The 23,270-nt window shown below is 41.9% G+C and overlaps 1 protein-coding gene and 1 long non-coding RNA gene across 7 annotated transcripts in view; one reads left to right on the top strand and one right to left on the bottom strand.

Moving 5' to 3' along the window:
- The window catches only part of Atl3 (atlastin GTPase 3), a 40,972-nt gene extending 19,801 nt beyond the window's left edge, over window positions 1–21,171 (bottom strand). Inside the window, exons 1-3 of one of the 3 annotated variants that reach the window (NM_001044241.1) lie at window positions 20,873–21,171; window positions 3,290–3,504; window positions 2,941–3,084 (exon numbers count right to left, since the gene is read on the bottom strand). In NM_001044241.1, coding sequence (NP_001037706.1) covers window positions 2,941–3,084; window positions 3,290–3,504; window positions 20,873–20,903 — 390 coding nt within the window. In that variant the 5' untranslated portion in view covers window positions 20,904–21,171. Of the gene's footprint in view, window positions 1–2,940; window positions 3,085–3,289; window positions 3,505–20,578; window positions 20,710–20,872 lie in introns of those variants that run through there. The other 2 variants (XM_017589257.3, XM_006230812.5) reach the window with 2 other exon arrangements.
- On the top strand, window positions 21,135–22,298 carry LOC102551693 (uncharacterized). Of its 4 annotated transcripts, none has more exons than XR_010061192.1 (3): window positions 21,135–21,275; window positions 21,782–21,838; window positions 21,947–22,298. It is a non-coding gene; the product is annotated as an uncharacterized LOC102551693 (long non-coding RNA). The 4 variants fall into 4 exon arrangements; XR_010061193.1 differs by having other exon boundaries at window positions 21,235–21,374; XR_010061191.1 differs by having other exon boundaries at window positions 21,270–21,410.
- The last annotated feature ends 972 nt before the right edge of the window (window positions 22,299–23,270 follow it).

Genomic DNA, 23,270 nt, shown 5'->3' with positions numbered 1-23,270 from the left:
ACCTGTACATGACAGAAATGATGATAATGCAGGGCTGACTGTCATGGTGGGAAGCTCAGGGTGGAGCAAATTAGCTCACTTTGCAGTTGACTGGAAGCTGGAGACAGACAGGAGGGGCTAAGGCAAGCCTTTGTCTCAGAGTCAAGTCAGTATGAACTCCCCAGTGGGTCACCATTGATGGGATGAACAACCTCACAGTAAGTCTTCAACAAAAGAACTTCTTGGGGAAAATGTTAAATGTGTTTCTGTATCACACGGCAATGCTGACTAATTTAATTTTTTTAAACTTACTTCTTTTTGTGTGTATGGGTGTTCAGCCTGCAAGTTATTTCTGTGTATCATGTGCATGCAGTCCTACAGAGGCCAGAGCAAGGCATCAGACCCCCTGAACTGGGTCTATGGATGGCTGTTAGCCCAATATATGGATGCAGGGAATCAACTCTTTTTACTACTGAGCCATCTCAGCAGCCCCTGTGACTATCTTTAGAGAAAAAAAAAAAAAAAGCCCAAGATGCCTAATACCTTCTAAAGATAGCTCTTCCAACCTGTATGCTAGAACATGAGGCAAATCAGAGCCAAAGTAGTCCCATATCCACACACCTGGGCTCAAAGGAAAGCACATTCCCATAATATTTCTGTTTTTCAAAGAACCGAAACTCCAAAATTATCACTACATGAGTATTTTGTGTGTACGAGTGTTTTAGAGGACCCAAGTCCCAAAAGAGCAACAACAAACGCTCTTGAGACACTGACCTAATTCTCCAGATCTGAGTTTTTGTTTATTTTGAGGGAAGAGGTTAGTTTAGACAGGATCTCAAGCTAATCTGAAACTCATGTCTCAGCTTCTCAAGTACTAAGATCACAGGCATGTACAGGCAGCATTATTTATAACACAAAAAAGATATAAGCAGTCCAAATATTCACAACAGATGTATTTTTTAGAAAGTATAGTATTCTTATACAATGGAATATTGTTGTCATGGAAGGGCGTAAAGAAATAATGAATGCTTTAAGAGAATTAGGCTGGGGGTTGGGGATTTAGCTCAGTGGTAGAGCACTTGCCTAGCAAGCACAAGGCCCTGGGTTCGGTCCCCAGCTCCGAAAAAAAGAAAAAGAAAAAAAAGAGAGAGAATTAGGCTGAATAAAGGAGGCCAGACCCAAAAAATACATATCATTTCACTTACATAATATAAACAGCCGGCTCCATGGGGAGATGTAATTGAGAGGCAGGACATTTGCCTACCATACACATAACACTAGGTTCACTCCCCAATACAAAAAAAGACAAGAAGGCAGAGAAAGGGAGACGATGACCGGAAGGAAGGGAGAGAAAGGAAGGTGAAGTGCAAGCACACCTAGTTCTCCAACCAGGCTGCACCTCCTGCCAGCTCAGTCAATAGTGAATCAGTAGAGACTGGAGCTGGAAGAAGACGGAAATGGGAAGGGACTGCTAACACTAAAGGCCTCTTCTGAGGAAATGAAATGTTTTAGTCAGGTGGTGATGATACCTGTTCAGCTTTATGTTTAGACTAAAAACACTTCATCGGCATGATACCCAATTAAACAAAAGCTCACAATCACATGTGTCTACTAACTAGAAAAATGAGACTAAAGAGGAAACAACAGGACTTACTGGAAGTCCTCTGAAGAGCAGAAGCTATGTGTGTACTCAAAACTGATGGAAATGGTCTCATGTCACAGACAAACGCAGTAAACTTCCAAACCACTTTTTTGTTGTCATCTTTGAAACAGGGTCCCACACTTTATAGGGCATGCTGGCCTCAAATGTGTGCCAATCTTCCTGCCCCAGCCTCTTGAATGTGGGAATTACAGGCAGAAGTCACCATGCCAAGTGCTTTTATGTACACTTTGAGAAGCCCAGGCCGGCCTCCAAGTTGTGACCTAAGACGTATGAATAGCACATACAGCTCTAACAGTTGCTTTCTTTCATTTGACAACACTTTTGTTTAACATCAGAGTGGTTCTTTCATAAACGGAATTCAAGGATGGAAGGAAGGTTTGAGTGAGTAGTCAGTTTTACAAAGCAAACATTTCTATTACAAAATGTATACTGATACCTCCCAGCATCAAGTTTTCTACTTAGTAAAGGATTTAAATGAGTACACTGCAGGATTTACTATCAAATAACTCAACAGGAAAAAAGCAATTACGTTAGGAGCTAGGAGTTATCATGACTTAGAAGGATCCAATTTATTATTTGATTGGAGTAACACTGCATATGTTAAAGTTCTCGTCTAGAATCAAGCAACGTAGTATGCACCCATGTGTGGGGAATAAGGAAACCTTGTGAAGGAAAAAGTGGGACAGAGAGCTAGGCACCATAGGCTATAAGAGTCCTGATCTGTTTCACGTGGCATAGATCTAAGATTGCTCTCAGAACACCAGTGAAACAGCAAAGAACTGAGGCCAGAGCATAGCTGCTTCCCCTGTCTTCATGGAAGTCCTAACAGGTGTGGATACTCCCCCCCACTCCTTCAGAGTACCCTCATCAAGCAAGGCTTTCACTAGAAGACAGTGATGATGTGGTGAGACACGATTGGCTCACACACTGTATATAAGCTAATGTACTGGGTAATACACTCAGATCTGCACCCTGATGCTGCTCTCCAGAGTCGGAATTCCCAGGATTCGTCACGTGACTCCATCTCCTCTCCCCACACTTATGATCTCAGAACACAGGCAGCTGAAGGAGGGTTCTCAGAATTCAAGGTCAGCCTGGGGGTACCTACTAAGTTCCAGACCAGCCTGGCAAACTTACTTAAAAAAAAAAACAAAACAAAAACAAAAAACCACACCTATCTCAAGAAAACAAAATAAATACAAGTTTTCATTTGGTTATTCTGTTATAATGTCTACTCTCTCTCTTTCTTTCTCTCTCTCTCTCTTTCTTTCTTTCTTTCTTTCTTTCAACATCCTTACCTCTTTCCCACATGGCTTCTTCACAGTGAAAACTTCACTCCAAATCTGAATCCCAGTAGTTTCTGGGTCAGAGCCTCCGCGCCATGAAAATCCTGTCAGTGGTTCTTCTGGGTCACCCAACCAATTTGAATGACCATGTTCCTTCTATAGGAAAAATAAGATGTTCTGTTACATCCTTGGTTTCATTTTCAGAAGTACTGGGGATAAACTACAGGGCCTCACACATGCCAGGCAAACACTTGACCACTATACTACATACCCCAACCCTCACCAAATCTTATGCAATTTTAGACATCAAGGATAGCTCATGAGCTTATTTTTCTCACTTTCTACTTTGAAATTAACTTACCTGAGAATATAAGTATCGCAGCATAAAGTCCAGAATGAAGGATTTGCCCTTTCGAAAAGCACCAGCCACTGATACTACCACTACATCAAGATCTCGGATATGGTCTTGGAGGAGGACGCTGGCCAAGGCTCTCTCTTCTAGCTCAAAGGAGTGCTGCTCTTTATGAACCAAAACGACCTGCACTGGACCAGGTTTTCCATTCTCCATGGCATCACCTATGCTCATTTATAGACCAGAAAAAAATTTAAAAATTAAGAAAAAAATTAAGTTACACACACACCTGAAAGAGAAAAGCTTTCCAAAGACATATATGGAATAACTGTAAAAGAAGGAGTACCACTAGAACTTCATCAACACAAAAAATATTTGTCAATTAAAAAAATCCCAGAGGCCTACAAAATGGCTCACTGGGTAAAGGTTACCTGCTGCCTGAGTTTAATCTCTAGGACCCCCATTCTGAAAGGAGAGAACCAATGCCGGAAGTGTTCTCTGATCACCACACACAGAATGTATAAGCTGATGTGCTAGGACATCAACACACACACACACACACACACACACACACACACACACACACACACAAATAGATACAATTGTTTTTAAAAAATGAAAAGGTCTAGGCTGGAGAAATGGCTCAGTGGTTAAAAGCACTGACTGCTCTTCCAGAGGTCCTGAGTTCAATTCCCAGCAACCACATGGTGGCTCACAACCATCTGTAATGGGATCTGATGCCCTCTTCTGGTGTCTGAAGACAGCGACAGTGTACCCACATACATGAAATAAATACATACTTTAAAAAAAAAAAAAGAGGCTGGTTCTCTTAAAAAAAAAAAAATTTAAAGGTCCCAGTAAGAGCAGAAAGCAGAAAGTGCAGAGACTTAGAACTGGTCAGGGTGCTGGTTGGGGGCTGAGAATAAAGAGCTGTTCAATGTTCAGTTTCCCCTGCCAAGACTCACAGATCATCATGGAAGACAAGGTTAAAAAGAAGGTTAAGGGGTTGGGGATTTGGCTCAGTGGCAGAGCGCTTGCCTAGGAAGTGCAAGGCCCTGGGTTCGGTCCCCAGCTCCGAAAAAAAAAAAAAAAAAAGAACCAAAAAAAAAGAAAAAAAAAAAAGAAGGTTAAGAGTTGGACGAAGGGCAAAAGCACATGGAACTGTCTCCTCAGAGCATGGTATCCCTGCTGCACTCCTGAGCTTATAGCAGTTACAATCACCAGCACAACAACTAGACAAGATTGGGTTTGTCAATACCCTGTCATAGGAGAAAAAGCCCATGAAGGGATACACCCATTGAAGACCAGCAAACAGATAATGGTAGCTAAGGGGCTCATGGAGACAAACCTCTCTGAGTTATATCTATAGCCAAGTAATGCTTACTGGGAGACAGAGAGATATTTTCTTCAGTGATAAGGAGTCTCATACTCCTATAAACATGCTTTACCCAGGACTATGTAAATAACCCTAATAAAACTCAGTGGATCAAAAAATAATAATAAAAGCAGTAAAGTAGAAGAGGAACTAAGTGGGAAGAAAAAAGTAATCAATGGGAGAAGGAGGGGAACAGGAGAGGGTAATAGAAGTACATTATGCATGGGGCTAGTGAGATGGATCAGCAGGTAAAAGCATTTGTCCTGCAAGCCTGAATGAAGACCAGAATTCAGTCTCCAGAACTCACATAAAGAAGCCAGATGCAGTAGAATTAATTCTAGGGAGTTCAAGGCCAGCTAGCAGCAGAAACAATACCTGGCCAAACAGGAAAATGGGAAATTGTTGAGGTTTGGTCTTTTGCTATGTATTGTAATACTAAATATTGGCACCCAAGGCCTGGATGCCCGCCCTACCCAGGATGCCTTAGACCCAAGTGATGCTATAGAATCTTGCCCCCCAAGTTATCCCTGATCAGTGAATAAAGATGCCTACAGCCTATGGCTGTGCAGAATTGAGATAGGCAGGAGTTGGGGGGGGGGGGGCAGTCCCAGGCTTGGGATCTGAGGAGAACCATGAGCAGAGGGAGGAGGAGAGAAAGAAGATGCTAAATTAACTGAGTCATAAAAGCATGGCCATGAAGGCTGGCCAACTGAAGTTTAGAGCAGCCCAGATGGAACATGGTAAATTTTAATTTGCAGATATTAGTGGGGAAATAGATTCTAATAGCTTAGAGGGTAGATATTTGCCCAGCTATAATGCTGATTAAGGCTTATTATAACAATAAAAGTAGTTGCCCTTTATCCAGGAACTGAATGATCAAAGGCAGGGTAGAAGCCCCCTCCATTGAGATTAAATAATTTCTATAACAAGAACTCATTCTCTAACAGAGAGGACAGACTTTGAAAATTGTCCTATGGTTTCCACATGTAATATATTAACACATATTCATTAGACATAATAATTGGTTTCCTGATGGCATTTTCATACATATATAATGTATTTATAAAGAAAAATTTGAGACAGTCTCACTATGTAATCCTAGAACTCAACTATACAATCCTTAAATTCAGGGATCTGTCTGCTTTTGCCTCCTGACTTCTGGGATTAAAGGTGTATGCTACCACAAATTTACTTTTTAAAAATTATTTGTTATTATTGTATGTGCATGTATGTGGAGGTTGGAGACAATTTTTGGATGAGTCAAAAATACCACTTAAAAGAAATATAATGAGCTCTAAGACAGCCTGGAACACAAAATGAGACTGTCTTAAAACAAACAAACAAACAAGCAAACACACAACAGGGGCTGGAGACATGGCTCAGCTATTAAAGCCCTTGTTGCTCTTTTAGAGGGGTCCTAGCACCCACAGGGCATCTCACAACAATCTGTAACTCCAGTCCAGGGGACCCAACACTCTGTTCTGTGACCTCTGAGTGGCAGACGTGCCTGTAGAGAACACACAAACACGCAAACAAAACACTCATACACATACGATAATTTTTTTTTAAAAAAATAAAGCTAAAAAAAAAAACAGGCTGAGGAGATGGCTTAGAAGTTAAAAATGCTTAAGAACTCAGACCCCCAGAACCCACGATGGTTATGGCAGCCTGCTTGTAATTCTAACCTCACAAGGTTGGCTCCCCAGAGCAAGCTGGCTAACTAAACTGGCTATATCTGTGAGCTCTGGGTTTGAGTAAAAGACCCTGGGTCAACAAAGGTAGAATAAATCAACAAAAGGCCCTGATGTCAATCTTGGGCCTCCAAGTATACCTACACATGTGTGCACACATGCGTACACACACATACAGGAAAGGGAATTTTAAAAAAAGAATCTGGAGTCTATTATGTACCTGAAGTTGGCCTAAAACTCAAGATTCTCCTGCCTCTGCCTCCCAAGTGCTGTGATTACAAGCATGTGCCACTATCTATCTATCTATCTTAGATTAACTGTTGCCACAGCAGCAAATAAACCCAAGACCCAAAGTTCTTCAGTCTCTCATACAAAAGAACTGAGAAAACCTGGGCTGGGATGTAGCTCAGTAGTACAGTCATTGCCCAGTGCATGCATGCAAGTCCCTGGGTTCCATTCCTATAACTTAAAAAAAAAAAAAAAGAAAAATCTGGGAAGTTTATCCTTTTTCATGATTTACTTATTTATGTATATGAGTACACTGTTGCTGTCTTCAGAGACAACAGAGGAGGGCATCAGATCCCATTACAGATGGTTGTGAGCCACCATGTGGTTGCTGGGAATTGAACTCAGGACTTCTGGAAGAACAGTCAATGCTTTTAACCACTGAGCCATCTCTCCAGCTCCCCAGTTTATTCCTTAAGGAAAACCCAGTGTTATGTAATGTACAGAACTCAAAGAAGTTTACAAAACAAAATTCAACTGTGGCTGAGAAGAAATTCTTGTGTCTGTAGAGACTGCTGACTGATTAGAACTGTAGTAATGTGGAGAGGTTGGCTCATCACCTTATCTGGACTAGCTTTAGCTCCCAGATTCCTTGTGTGATGATTTGCATAGGTATAACCCTCATAAATTCATGTGTGGCCTTAGTGGAGAAAGTGGATCACTGTGGGGTGGTTTGGTGGTCTCTTATGCTCAAGCTACACCCAGTGTGGTGGTATAGTGCTGCCTGTGTGAATCAAGATGTAGAACTCTCAGCTGCTCCAGCACCCTATGTGCCTGCACACTGCCATGCTTCCCGCCATGGTAATGGACTAAACCTCTGAAATGGTAAGCCAGCCCCTATTAAATGTTTTCCTTTATAAGAGTTACTGTGCTGATAGTATCTCTTCATAGCAACGGAAACCCTAAGATACCTTGTATTAGCATTCTAAGCTTTGCCCCACAGTTACCTGGTACAGTCAGGTATGCCTGACATTATAAAAGGGGCTGCTTGCTACCCCCACCCATACCTCTTGTTCTCTTGCTCCTCTCTTGCTCTTGCCTTCCTGCCCCACTCTCTCTCCCTTCCCTTCCCCCCTCTCTCCAAGTGCTCATGGCAGGCCTCTACTTCTCTACTCTTTCTCTCTGCCTTTCCCTGCCTCTACTACCCTCTTAACTCCCCTTCCCATGCCCTGAATAAACTCTATTCTATACTATACCATCTGTGGCTGTTCCCTCGGGGAAGGGATGCCTCAGCAAGGGCCCTCAGTGGCACCCCTTCCCCTACACCTATACCTACACCAAACATATCCCCTTCTCTCTTTATCTTTTTATAAACACATCACCTTGACCATCTCTCTGTTAACTAATATCCAGTTACTAACAGATAAAAAGTCTTTTGGAATCTATTAACTTAGTAGACCACTAGCTTTCACCAACCTAAAAGCTAAAGAATGTTGTCATCAGCCAGCATTTGAGGCCTCAAAAAAGCTTCCCCTATCTTCTTGTACTATTTCTCTGCTATACCCACCAATGTATTTTAAACTTGCCTTGATTTTTTACATTATGTAAAACTACAAAACTTCATTCCTAAGATTTAGCGTAGTCTAAATTTATATTCCCAGATCATGGACATTCAAATATGGCTCCAGAACAAACTATCTCTTATTCCCTTTTAAGTTGAAAGCTCAGTTTTTGTATTGACACACCAGTACTCTCTGATTTCTCCTTGTTATGTAGCAGGGTTGGGTTTTTTGTGTGTATGTGTGTGTTTCTCTTGGGGAGGAGGCAGTCACACAAAGTAATGGGTTTCATTATGGCATTCGTATACATATGCAACCAAACAACTGCCACCTTGAGATGTTCAGCTGTTGGCCTCTTAGAAAATGATTATCCCAGGTAGGCTTGTTGACTGTTTACACTGCTTTGTGGCAGTTTGAGGACCCTACCCTTAGTATCCAGCCACTACCTACCACTACTGCTGGCTAGTTTTGTGACACACACTAGACAGTCATCAGAGAGGAAGGCACTTGAATTGAGAAAATGTCTCCCTAAGATCAGGCTGTAGACATCCTTTAGGGCATTTTCTTAATTAGTGAGTCAAGGGTGAATTATGGGTAGAGATACCACTAGTTGGTAGTCCTGAGTTCTGTAAGAAACCAGGCTGAGCAAGGTTCTATAAGAAAGCGTGGGGAATAAGCCAACAAGCAGTACTCCTCCTGCATCAGCTCTGCCTCCAACTGCCTGGCTTGAGTTCCTGTCCTGACTTCCTTTGCTGCTGAACTGTAACACGGAGGCTTAAGCTAACTAAACCCTTTCCTCCCATGTTGCTTTGGTCATAGTGTTATATCACAGCAATAGTAACCCTGAGACAACCTACTGTATGCAACAATACCTTATTTGCACTGACATTCTAGGTAAAGGCTTTCCATGTGACCCATTGAGAGAAGCAGCCCTCACACCCCTGTAAGAAATCCTTCACCTGTGCCCTGCAGGGAAGCTCAATAAACTTACCCAGTGTACTCTGACAGAATTACACCTTGGTTTATGGTTGGGCCCTTAGGAGAAGTAAACAGAGTTATGGGATGGAATTTTAACAACAATGCATCATTACTGTCTAATTCATCCCCCTCCTCTATGTAAGGTTTTAGCAGGATTTATAACTGCCCAAAAGAAATACATTTCCAGACCAACTTTGTGATCATATGACACATGAAAATTTTGACCAGTGGAGTAACTGGAAAAAAAAATACAAGCAATTTCCAGATTTTCCCCTTTTCAACAGGATAGATGCAGAGATGGAAGTGAGTCAGTGAGGACCAGGCACAGGAGGGCAACACCCTAGAACACCAGCACAAGACAATCAGGGCATAAGTGCCCCACCAATTCACTTTTATGGGAAAGAAAGGTTTGTATTTTGTTTAACTCAGTAACATAGCAACTTTCAAATACAACCAAATCAAGTAACCAATACAAGAGTCTCTCAGGATTTTTATTACTAAGTTTATACACTAGACCATTCAATTCCAGCTATTTTTCTATTTCAGCATAAATGAATGAGAATGACACACAGCAAACATGGGTGATATGCAGTATTACACAGTCAAAGGCTAGGATCCTAAAGATGCTGGTGGCACTATCAGCCAAAAGGCATGAAAGATAAGACTGTACAGATTATAGGCAAGACAGAATGATCCAAAGACAAAAAGATATGCAATATACACAATGAACTGCATGGCAAGAAAAGTGGACACTGCTGAGGACATAGAGAATGAAAAGGAAGTTGTTGCTCATGTATACCTCTCTTGGTTCCTGCAATACATTAGACAAGAGTAAAGAAAAACAGGCTATATTAGTGTGAGAGCTGGGGTGACCCTACGTGTCCCTTCATTGGAAATATAAGCAGTCATTAACATCCTCTAGGCTAAAAAGGACCATGTTCACAGTGTCTCTTTGATTTGGGTCACAAAAACAGAAAAAAGAAAAAAAAACATTTTGAAATGTACACATCACCAGCAAATCAATTTATATACATTGAGCACCCTACTTTTTACCATACCATCACCATCTTGCTTCCTAAAGACAACAGGGTTTTAATAACTGATTTCCAAAAAAAACTTCATTTTAATTCCTCCCACTGTAGATAAAGGGCCTTTGCTGATTTATCTTGAATTCTACAATCATTAAGATTCCTTAATTAGAACAACTGGAACGGGGGCTATCCCAAAAACTGTTGCCTGTGTGTGGGATATGTTCTACTAGCTAAACTGTTTTGTCTGGCCTAAGTGGGAAAGGAAGTACCTAGCCTCGAAGAGACTTAAAGTACCAGGGTGAGGGGAATGCCTAAGGGGGGGCCCCTACCCAATCAGAGGAGTAGGGGGAAGGTGGATGGGGGAAAGAATGTGGGAAGGGGTGTCTGGGAGGGAAGCAGTGAGCAGAATGTGAAGTGAATAATTAAAAAAGTAAAATATAATATAATTTAGAAAAAGATTCCGTAAAATAAAATATGAAAACTTAAAGAGTCCTGTTCTTACCAGCATTCCCTTTCCCTTCTCAATCTAGCACAGTCACTATCTCTGTTGCTCCTTTAACTACATCACTACCTCATCCCTTGAGGCTTAACTCTTAGACTTCTTTACATATTAAGTATATTATAGCCAGGCAATGGTGGTGCATGCTTTTAATCCCAGCACTAAGGAGGCAAAGGCATTCAGATCTCTGAGTTCAAGGCCAGCCTGGACTACAGAACAAGTTCCAGGACAGCTAGAACTGTCCTGAGAAACCCTGTCTCAAAAAAACTAAAATATAAATACCATGAAGACGCCACATTAAAAGCTATCAAAATTATAAGGTATAGGGATACAGTTCAGTGGCAGAGGCCTGCCTATGTATAAAGCCCTGTGTTCTACCCCTGGCTATACAAAAATACAAAATAAAACAATTTATGGACTGAAAGCTCAAAGCTAAGTTTCCATCCTGTAAGTACTTTCACTATTCCCCATCCTATCCTAACTGTTCTTGTCCTACTTATAAAATGCATTCTCACTGGTACTTCTACGGGGAGAAAGCCAGGGCTCAAGTCTTAACTCCACAATTTCAAGTAGATGACCTATGCAACTACTTATTCCCAAGGTCTGAAATGCTTCTTGCTCTTGACCTAGACTTCAATATTCAACTACCCTTGTCTGGATCACCCACCCTACCCTCTGAGTACTTAGTTTTAATTTTCATCCTATTGTGTGTCTCTATGTGACTGTGTGTATGCTTGCACTGGTGTATAGTTACATATACAGACAGCAGAGGAAAACTTACAGGAATTGGTGCACTCTTTCTACCATGTAGGTCCTAAGGGTTGAACACAGGATGACAGGCTTAGCAGTAAGTACTGGAAGCTATCTGACCTGCCCTCTAAAATAGTATAATAAAATGAATTAAGAAAATAGGCTCTAGAATCAGAACAAAGCCTGAATTTTGGCTTTCTCTACTCCAAAACATAAGTTCCATAAGGGCAGGAATTTTTTGTCTTTTGTTCAATGTTATGACCTCCCCAGAACAATGCCCAACAATGCCCACAAACAACAGACAACAAAAATTGTGACATAACCAAAGCCTATGACTTTGTCTCAGTGTAACTCTAGGAAACATAACCACTTCAGCCTCCATTTATAAATCTAATACCCAGCTGCAAGAAGGAGGAAGAGTAAGAACAAGTTGATTCAAACCCAAACTATGCTACATTATCTGCTCAAGTCTAGAATGGCCTATATACTGAGAAGCTGTCTCAAAAACAAAACAAATCTAAAGGCTAAAGAATAGCATCTGACATATTAGGTGTTCAATAAACAGTTTCCCTACCCATATTCCTGTTTCCACTGAGATCTATACATACTATTACTCCATTCATTACAATATTATCAGACCATAATAATCAGGTAGGAATGGTCGCACATGCCTGCAATCCCTCATGCAAAAGAGAATCAAGCACTTTAGGCCAGCTTCAGAAACACAGGGAGACAAAAGATACTCCGGACTATATGAGACTCTATCCCCCTCCCAAACAAACAACCCTCACAAAAAAATTTAGCAATCAGACTAGGAGTTATAACCTGCTAATCCTAGAACTAGTGAGGATTGAAAGTTTGAGGCAAACCTAGGCTACACAGAGACCCTGTCTCTCCCTCCTCTCTTGCAGGGGGTTGGGGGGAGGGCAACATAAAACCTCTATTCAGGATAAATCTTAGCATGCCCTTTGGCATCTCCCTGAAGTTCTTTTCTTTCCTCACCCTCGGTGGCTGATTTACACCAATGCTCCTCTTGAATCTCCTACAGTTCCTACTGTTCCTGAGCTTTTTAGGAGAAACAGAGGGTCTCAAGATCAAAATGTAGCCAAGGCTGACCTTGAACTCCCAATCTCTACTACTACTTCCCAAGTGCTAGGGTTACAGACCTGGCCACTCTGGCCAGCTTCAATAAGCTCTCTATTTTATAATATTAAGCCTATGCTCATTTTTTACCATTTTTCTTTCTTTTTCTACCCTGTATTTTAATACTTTAACTCCCCACCTCTCTAACCTCAGAAATGACATGTTCAAAGGCCTAACTAAGTACAGTCACTAAATGTTCCACTCATACTAGCAGGAGGGTTATGTGCAAACACACTGACCTGAAGAGTCAGGAGACAAGTCTTTATTCCAGTTCTACCACTCAGCCTGTGTGATCTGACTGGTTCACCTCCAGTCTCCTTTCAAAATGCCCCAGTGGTGACATTTTTACAAGTCTACACTTAGTATTTCAAAATGGTTCCTCTCAATTACTCCATCTCTCCCAAGTCCTCTGCATTCTCCCAGCCTTATCTCCCTATAGGCAATATATTACCAAGTCTTGTCATCATTTCTCACTTCCATAACTGAAGTGTCTGCCTTAGCAAAGGTTATTTGGGGGTATTTTTATTTGAGCTTTTTGTTTTTAGACAAGGTCTTGCCCAGGATCACCTCAAACTCTCAATCTTCTTGCGTCAGCCTCCAGAGTCGCTGGCATTACAGTGCTGGGATTAAAGGCAAAAGTCATCACTGTAATGAGGCAGTGTGCGGGGAAGAAAACCCTCCATGACAATACTAGAGTTCTGGCCCTGGTTCTGCACTGAATAAACCACTGAATAAATCAACATTTCCATTTGTGCTACAAAGCCAGGCAGAAACTATCTGTTTAGCTCTAAAATCTAACTGCTACATTTTTCTGTCATGTTTTTGGTTTGGGGTTGTTTTCAGGGACAGGGTCCCACATTGTAGGTCAGGCTAGCCTAGAACTCAGGGCAATCCTCCTTACTTGGCCTCCCAGATATCTGCTGGGATTACAGGCATGAGCCACCACATCTGGCTTATCTCTCAAAATTCTTGATTCATTTAATCTCAAGAATAATAGTCTCCTTTCCCTTTAAAGAAGCAGTTATTTTCCAAAGTACCCACCTGCACACTGAGACAGGAGGGAGATAGATGCTACAATAGATTATAAGCACTTACACAAATGTGAGCAACAGATGTGAGACATGAAAATATGCAAAACTCTGGCCTATCAAGAGTAACATCCATATCCATGTACATAAACTTAAGCCTTTGCTTCAAGAAAATAGAAATGCAGTTATCTGTATTGTCTGATTACTTACTGCTGAAAATTGCTCTTGATAACTCTGTCAACATCTTAGCATGTTGAAAATCATTAGTAATGAAAAAGTAATCTTCAAAAGTAGTCTAACAGCTTATGAGGACATTACAACCTTTTGCCTGATTACTTATGAACTGCTGACTTACCTTTACTTTTGGCACAATGTATCTAATCCACATTAACCAAGAGGTTTAATAGACCAATTCAAACAATCTCCCTAATAAACTACATTCCATATAGTTTCCACACTAAAATGACAATCACTGGCACTGAATAAAAAATGAAGTTAAAAGACTAACAGGTAAATTAGAAAATTGTTAGATGGATATTACAGCACTGATTCCTACATTACAGGCCTTAAAAACAAAGCCAGAAATTATGCTTCTCAACTTCAATCCCAGCAGTTGGAAAGCAGAAGGGTGGGATTTCTGTGGCCAGCCTGTTCTACACAGCAAGTTCCACATAGTAAAATCCTGTCTTAAAATAGGATAGAGGGAGCTGGGAAGCCTAGGAATGTAGCTCAACATTGTAGCACATGCTTAGGATAAACTAGGTCCTGGATTTAATACCTAAACCAACAAAAACCATCTGGCACAGGATCCTAATAGAGGACAACTTTGACCCCAGGTGAAGCTCTGTGAGTTCAAGGCCAGAGGTACACAACAGAGAAACCTTGTCTCCCTTGCCAAAGAGGAAAGAAAAAAAAGTTTGGCATAGGTTAAAAAGCACAGCATAGGTTGGCTAGTAATCATGGTTAGCCTTTTCAATCTTATAAAAGAATACATAAAACCTATTCTATTTCAAGTTCAACCATAAGAACATTATTAGGAGGACTAAGGGTATGGTTCAGTGGTAGGGTAGTTGTCTAACATGCACAGGGCTCTGGATCTGATCCCAAACACCACAAATACACAAACAGAAACACACAAAAAACTAGTAAGGTTTTTGGTTTATGTGTCTGAGATAGAATATCATGTAGCCTAGGGAGTCCCTGAACTTGCTAGAATAACCGAAGAATTTCTGATCCCCCACAATTCACTTCCTGAATACTGGGATCATTGGCCCGGTTTCATGGGGGTTCTGGAATACAAATCATGTCTCAGGGCATGCTGCACAAGTATTCTACCAACTGTGGTACATGCCCAGTCCCATAATGAGTAAGTTTATGTGATTCTCGGTATTTAAGAATACCATCTGAAGAGTGAGGTATTCAATGAAAATGGCTAACTGAAAGCAGTCACCACTGCTACTTCAAAAAATTAATTTAATGGATTAATTACAGTGTAGGATAAGTTTGGCGGCTTTGGCAATACTGACAACTAGTGGCCAGAAAACCCTTTGTGGAGAAAGGGATTCTACAGACTACTTGAGATTTGGCAGCATCCCTAGTCTGAACCCACTACATAATGGTGGTATCAGTAGTACCCATAGGTTGACATCCAAAACTACCTACAGACATTTTTAAAAGATACATAGTCACAAAAATCATCTTCTATTAAGTACCACCGAGGAGCTGGAAAGATAACTCAGTCGTTAAGACAGCTGTTGCTCTTGTAGGACTTGCAATTTGGCTCCCAGCACCTACAGAGCATCTCACAACTATCCATAACTCCATTTCCAGGGTATAAAATGCCTTCTTCTGATCTCTGCAGGCACCAGGCATGCACATGGTGCACATACATACATGCAGGCAAAACATACACAGAAAATGTCTCTTAAAAAAAAACCAAACAAGTAAAACAACTTAAATAAAAAGAACTACTATGCTAGAAACGTCGTCAGTACTCATTCTCTCTGCCCAGGAGTCTTAAAAGCACAGCAACCAAAGTTACAAAAACATTTTGCTCAGTAGACTATATGACTCATGGTGGAGTCATGACCTGAGTTTTCCAGTCCCCTTCTGAAATAACATATTCTCTAAAGGGCAAGAGCAACACACCCAAAAAGAGGCATACCATTTCCATGGCCTGCCTTTGCTGGCAGTCCTTACAGCTCCTGATTCACACAGCCAGAGAAAACATTGCAGACAAGGGAAGTAAGCTAAGAAGCCCTCCCCTGACTCCACAACTACAGGGTGTTGTTCTTTCCAGTTTCTATGTTGTACTTTACCTTAAGGCAGTAAATGTGCCAGTAGATACACAGAAAACCTTGTTCCCAGGAAGCTACTCAAACTCAACCAACCAGAACACTGGGAAAAATGTATATTCTAATTAAAGCATTTAGGAGGAAAGTTTTTTCCAACTCATTTACTATAGACAATCTTAGTGCTTTAGCACAAGATGCTAAACAAAACTGTTTTATCTGCTGACAGAAACATCTAATGTGTTGTGGGTTTTTAACAACAAAGTATGACTAGTATTTAGGATTCAGAAACTTGGCAGTCGAAGGCTTAGCAAGTAAAGGTTCTACCTTGAAAGTGTGCTGACCTGAATTCCATCGCTGGAACCCAGATGCAGAAATGAATATACTAAGTTGTTTTCCAACCTCCATATACAGGCCATGGAATAATCACCCACACACATCCATCATGAACACACACACACACACACACACACACCACACTAATGATGATAATAATTTTTAACTAAATAAAATTCAGAAACTACAAAGACAGGGCTGAATCTAAAATTTAAATCAAAAGTTAATTGAGATGGTATATACCAGCAGTCACTGAACTGGGGATCACTTAAATCCAGAGTTCAAAGACAGCCTAGGCAACACAGAAACTCCTTCATCTTGAAACAAAAATAAAAATTATTCAGCCTTTTATCAGCCAGAGGAAAAAAAAATCTGAAGATTTGGGGGGTGGGGGGTGTTCAATGCAGGGTTTTTTTTGTGTAATCCTGGTTGTCTTGGAACTTGCCCTGTAGACCACGCCTGCCTGTGCCTCCCAAGTGCTGGGATTAAATGTGTGTGCCATCACAACCTGGCTATGACTTTTTTTTTCATGTATACATGTGTGTACTCTCCTGAATTTATGAGCAGCACATGCATTTGGGAGCCCAAGGAGGCCAGAGAGTAACAACTAATCCACTGTAGCAGAAGGTACAGACTAGGCTGTGGTGCTGGGAACCAAATGTATCCTCTACAAGAGCAGTAAACCTGCTAACCCACTGAGCCATCATCTCTCCAGTCCTGGGGAAGGGCTGAACAAATTTCTTTTTGTTTTTGCTGTTGTTGTGTTTGTTTTTTTCAAGACAGGGTTTTTCTGTGTGGTGCTGGAACTGGCTCTGTAGACAGTGCTGGCCTTGAACTCAGACATTTGCCTGCTTCTGCCTATAGTGACTGTACTTGCCTCCGACAGGAAATCTAACTAATCTAGAAGTTTTAATTAATCAAATTACAGTTAAATAAACCTTTCTTGGTTTCTTCTTGTTTCCTAGTCAGGATTGGTTTCTTTGCTGTTGTTTGCGTTTACTTTTTGTTTTTTGAGACTGGGTCTCATTCTAGAGCTCAGGCTGTCCTGAAACTCACTATGTAGTCTAGCATGGCATCAAATGCACGGCAATTTGTCTCACCTTCCAAATATTGAGATTACAAATGTGAGCCACCACATCGAGCTTAAAAAAGGCTTTTTTAGAGAAAAGGTGCTTAAAAACAAGAATATCTTAATTGGCAATATTTACTCAGCTTAGATTTACCATTTCAAGGTAACCATGCTCTTACTCTATTCCTTTACTTACTATGTATGAATAAAGCCATAAGTAAAGTCTATCACTTTATTTATAACATACTTTTAGCTGTGAGATATCTAGCATGTTCTAGCAAAAGAAATTCAAATAACATTTTTTAATTTGTAAGAAGCAACAAAATTTCAACAAATACTAATAGCTAACAAATGCTTATTTTTTATTTTCTATCAAATAAATTATTGAAATGTATACAACTACCATTGGAGAAATTTGATTATAAATATGCAAAATGAGGATTTTCCTTTTCACTGTTTCCTGGACCCTGAATAAATAAAATCAGGATCTATAAGTTGTGCTTAGAATAGTGGGGATCCGAAAACTGGGGAGAGGGAGTCAGATCTCCGTGTGTTCAAGATCAGCCTCATCTACAAAAGTTTCAGGCCAACCATGGCTATGCAGGGTTTTTTTTTTTTCTTTTTTGTTGAGATCCAGTTTTTGGGTTTTTTTTTTTAGTTTTTTCCAGACAAGGTCTCTCACTGTGTAGCTCTAGCTGTCCTACTCATCATGTAGTCCTGGCTGACCTTGAACTCTCAGAGATCTGCTGGCCTCTGCCTCCCAAGTGCTGGGATTAAAGACCTGCATCAATGCACTCAAGACCCAACAAGTTTAACCCAAGCATATGCAGGCTTTAAGCTCCTAGAGAACATAACCACAGCTCTAAAACAACCCAGGTCTTAAACTATATTCCATTTTTTTCTGAGACGGGAATCTTCTACGGCCTAGGAGGACCTCACTATTTCCCCTAAGCATTAAATATGCTCCTAGAATCTGACAGACAACCAGGAAAATGTTTTAAAATTCGAATATTAAAATGTCATTGTTTTACTTTAACACTTCTCAACACAAAACACATAAGGAACTTTTAACGGCATCTGGTGCAATGAGTACAAGTCTGCAATCACATCACTTCAAAGGCAGAAACAGATCAGAAGTTTAAGGTCCTCCTCAACTAGAGGCCAGCCTAGGCCGTAAAAGATTCCTTGTCTCAGAAAAAGAAAACCAAAGATTAACAGACATGCTGGTCATTACAGATAAAATTTTAAGTTACACTTGTTTATTTATCTAATGTGTGTTCACATGTACAGTGCGAATGTGCAAGTCAAGAGAAGAACTCGTAAGAATCAGTTCTCTCCCTGTATGATGTGGGTTCCAGGGAGCAAACCTTGGCTAAGCTTAGATGGTAAAAAGTGCCTTTATCTGCCGAGCCATCGGGCTGGCCTACTATGGGTAAATTCTATTATCAATTTCCAAACAGGTTCACATCCATTTAAGCTGCTCCCAGGACAGGCAGGGGCGGACTTCACATTTCTCTTTTACGTGAGTCTCTACTATTCACTTTAGGATTTTTTCGTGGTTTCTCAGAACAAATCCTCCTGCTTCAGCCTCCAGAGTGCTAAGTCACAGCTCTATGCCACCAAACCCCACTCCATTATTTTGTTTTAATTAGTGACTATAACTTTTATTTATAAACCAATTTCTTTTCTTCCTATTTTTTGGGGGTGGAAATTTGAGAAAGAGTCTGAACTTCAAATTCACTATGTAGCCAAACACAATCCTGACTGTCTCTGCCCCTCAAGGGCTATGATGATTAAAGACATGGCCATTCAAAAAACATTTGTTTTAAAACACTATATCGAGGAGCCCTAGTAACTAGGGTTAGGATTAAGCTCTGCAAAAGCAAAAAACTGAGTTCAATCCCTACCACCACATAACAAACTGGTCTTATTTACTAAACACTAAGAAAATTATTATGGTATACAATCACACCTCCCTCCTCTTTGTCTTTTGTTTTGTTGTTTGTGGGTTTGGTTTGGGGGGTTTGTTTTTGTTATTTGGTTTGGTTCGTTTTGTTCCCCTGTACCCCAGACATGGTTTTTCTGTGTAGCTCTGGCTGTCCTAGAACTTTCTCTCTGTTGACCAGGCTGGCTTTGAACTCAAGAGATCCTCCTGACTCTTCCTCCCAAATGCTGGGATTAAAGGCATGCACCCCCCCCCCCAACTGTTTTTCTTATGGTTAAGACTATTGCAAGATACAGTACACCATTGCAAATAAAATAGTATGTTGGTATTGGCCTAATTGATATGCTTCATTATGTGAAAAAAAATTTTTTTCAACCATTCCTTTCCTCATTCACGTTAAAACTGCACAGGAATTTCTAGAATACAAGCTGGTTTCCGCAGGAAGCAAAACAGCCCTCATTTGACGTTCCAACTTGTACGGAGCTACGTGACAAGTTACAAGTCCGTAACTTGTACATAGATTTTACTTAACTCCACTTCTCCAAAACAAAACTGAGACCCATGCTGTTTTAGTCTGCTAGGTTTTTTTCTTCACCTTTCACAAAACATTCCACTTCATACTCAAATTTGAAGACTGGGGTTTGGTAAAAAAAAAAAAAAATTCTTCAAACACTACTGTTGACTCTTTTTTCCTTTAGATTTCGCAAGTGAAACTTGGCAATCATTTCAGGGCCATACCCATTAAAAAGCACAGTGCCAGGTAAAATGACAGGCAAAATCGCATCTGTGAATTTATGGTGGGACTATTTGGCTTTAATTTAGTACTTTTACTACCTCATTTTATGTCTCGGGGAAAGTAAACTTAATTAAAAAAAAAAAAACTTGCAAAACAAAACCAAATTTAGGCCAAGTTCTTTTATCTCCTAACATAAGATAAGCGCGGGTGGAAAACGAACTTTATTAAGACTTGCCTTTATTAAGTCTTTATTAAGACTCAAGGTCTTTCCGATTAAAATAAAACGAGGCTGCACCGCAGCATCCAGCGCTTTAAAGCCTTCCCGCAAATCCCGGCCCGTTAAGACCGTCAGTCTCACTTCCCGACCCGGAGCGCGCCACCGCCCGGCACGCCCTGCCCAGCACAGGGCGGAGCTCGACGGGCCAGACCACCAGGCCGCGCAGGCTCCGGGCTGAGACTGAGAACGTTCCCTGCTCCAGGAGCCCCGGCCCTGAATTCGGAGGCGAGACACCGGGCGGTGCAGACCCCTGCCGCCACACCAAAAATGATGGCGACGGGGGCGGCTTGTCACCTCAGAGCCAAAGCACTGAAAGGCGGCGTGGGTGACCACGGAGCGGGTCCGGGAAAATTTGGACGCCTCACCTGCTCCTCTCGATGCCACCGCTGCAGTTCGCTGAGGGGACAACATGGAGCCTCCTCCTTCAGCAGAAGTAGCAGAGGCACAGAAGACAGGAGCGGGCTGAGGCGGCCCTGGAGGAGGGAAACAGGCGGGGCCTGGACTTCGGGAGAAACGGAGAAGGAGGAGCGCGTAGAGAGAGCCTACAGCTTATGAGACAGCCCTGCCGACGGCGCAGGGCGTGACGAGGGCGGGAAAGCGCACGCGGCCGAGTCCCGCCACCATTCTGTGCGCGTGCGCCAGAGCGTTGCCGCGGGTACCTGTGACTGCGTACTGGAATCTCGGGTCCATCGGGAATTGTAGTTCGGCCTTCTCTGGGCCGGGCCCCGCTGTCCTGAGTCTTCGCCCTCATCCGGGGCGTAGAGGAAATGGGGGGAAGGGACTGGGCGAGCGGGTCTTCCTACCGCTAAACTACAACTCCCATTAGGCCTTGCAAAGGGAGAAAACGAGGAGGGCTCTCGGCAGACCCTGCCCAGCGCCTAAAACGTAGACCAGGGCCGGGTTTCGGCCACCCGGTTCCCGCCGGGAGCCCCAACCCGGCCCGTGTGGTGGGCTCTGGTGTTCCTCGCTGGCCAGGACTACAGGTGGTGGTCTGAAAGAATGACGTGATGACGTGATGACGTGAACGCTTTGATGACTTTGACTTCACAAGGACAGACCATGGTGACTTCATTATCATCATCATCCCTAATCTCTGAACTGACCAAGTCTTACTAAAAGCTAAAGAAAGACCTTACTAAATCGGACTCCGGTGGCACGCTGGTAATCTCAGTACTTGAGACCAAGGGAGGAGATCAGGTGTTCGATACCTTCCTGAACTACATAGCGAGTCTCTTTCTCAAAAGGGGGGAGGGAGGGTTGTTGTTGGGTTTTTTTGTTTTGTTTTCTTTTAGTGAGACCTCTGCTAGAGTTTCTCTATTCTAAGCCATGACCCACCTTTTGTGAGCTTTAAGCTCATAGGACCTTATTTCAAAATTACTTTTCAAAAGGAAGTTTGTTGGGAAATGCTTTTATTCATACTTGACATATTGTGACAATACAATTTGCCGTGACTGAATAGTTTTCTCACAAATCCTACAGATGGAGGTAGGTAGCATCGCCCCCGTGACCACCATTTGCCCTCTCCATTATTTCATTCATTCAGCAAGTGTTCACTTTCTTCCCTCTAGACCCTGCCAAGCCTTTCAGCTATCTACTTCCTGAGCAATGAAGCCTGAGGTAATGAGGTAAAGATTATTCTTAGCCTACCTAAAGAAATCCTGTTTACACTTCTTTAGCCCCTTTTTGTGCCCCCTCATCCCCAAACTCTAAACACTTCGGAAACTCTCTTCCAGCTTTTAGATTTAAACCAGATTAGATCTAAGACGAACGTGACCGTTGCTGTCTTGAATCAGCCACAGGAGAGGTTCATGGAACTAGGCCTATTAATATCCCCTCATGAGGAAAAGGTCCATATTCAGGAGCAAGTTGACCAGGACTCTTCCATTATTGAAGCTTCCCATAAGTGACCCAAGGACTCCTCAGTGGTGTGGGTTCTTTGTGAATCATCCCTGCTACAGGTGAGACTTTTAATTTGGTATAGTTGCCCATTAAACTGCCCAAGGGACTTCCTGGTGATGTAACTGCCTTGAGTCACCCATGTACCTATAAGTGGCCTCAATAAATTCAATGGTTCACCAAGCTGAACTTGAATAGGATTCTTTTTGGTCTGTCAGTGCCCTTCCCCCAAGAATGACTAGGCCTTTCTCTCTCCCAAGAAAAAGTAACACAGCATAGGCCAACCTGGTCTATCAAGAAACTAGAAGTAAACATCAGGGGAAGAGATTAAGAAGGCATGACCTAAAGGGCATAACCCAAATCCATTGTTACTTGCTCAAATAGGAGAGCCAAAGGTCAATGACTTTGTCACAATTGCAAATGTTGTGTAAGAATTTAAAATCACCCACACATCCTAGCATTCTCCAGTCTCCTTTCCTAAAATATATTTTCCTTTTTAAATTTTTATTTTTTATTCTTCTACATTACATCCAACTGCAGTTTCTCCACCCTCCCCTCCCCCACCTCTCCCTCCCCTTCTTTCTCCTCCATAAGCAACCCCCTTCACCTCCCCTCAGAAAAGAACAGGCTTCCCAAGGACATCAATTCAAATGGCATAAGACCAGGCACATACCATCACATCAAGGCTGGATCAAGGCAACCCAGTAGGAGGAAAGGGTTCCCACAAACAGGCAGAAGAGTCAATGACAGCCCCAGCTGCCACAGGACATCAAGCTATTCAGCCAGAACATATATGTACAGGACCTGGGTCACATCCTGACAGGCTCTCTGATCTCTTCCAGCCCCAGTAAGTCTTAGTTGATTCTGTGTTCTTTGGTGTCCCTGACTGCTCTGATTCCTCTGATCCCTCCTCCCCCTCCTCCACAGGACCCCCAGAGCTCCACTTACAACCGGTTTGGCTGTAGGACTCTGCATCTGTTCCCCATCAGTTACTGGATGAAGTCTCTCTGGTGTCTCTGATGATTTTTTTAGGTTCTGGTCCAGAACACTGTGCAGGCAGAACAAACTATAAGTGGAAGATTTTGTGGCTGGGTTGGTGTCCCCGTCACTCGACTTGAGGCCTTGACTAATTACAGAAGATGGCCAATTCAACTTCTGTGT

The sequence above is a fragment of the Rattus norvegicus genome, chromosome 1 (assembly GCF_036323735.1).
Source record: "Rattus norvegicus strain BN/NHsdMcwi chromosome 1, GRCr8, whole genome shotgun sequence".
NCBI classification, from domain to species: Eukaryota; Metazoa; Chordata; class Mammalia; order Rodentia; family Muridae; genus Rattus; species Rattus norvegicus.
Note: the sequence above shows the minus strand (reverse complement) of the source record. Positions and strands in the feature narration are given on the sequence as shown.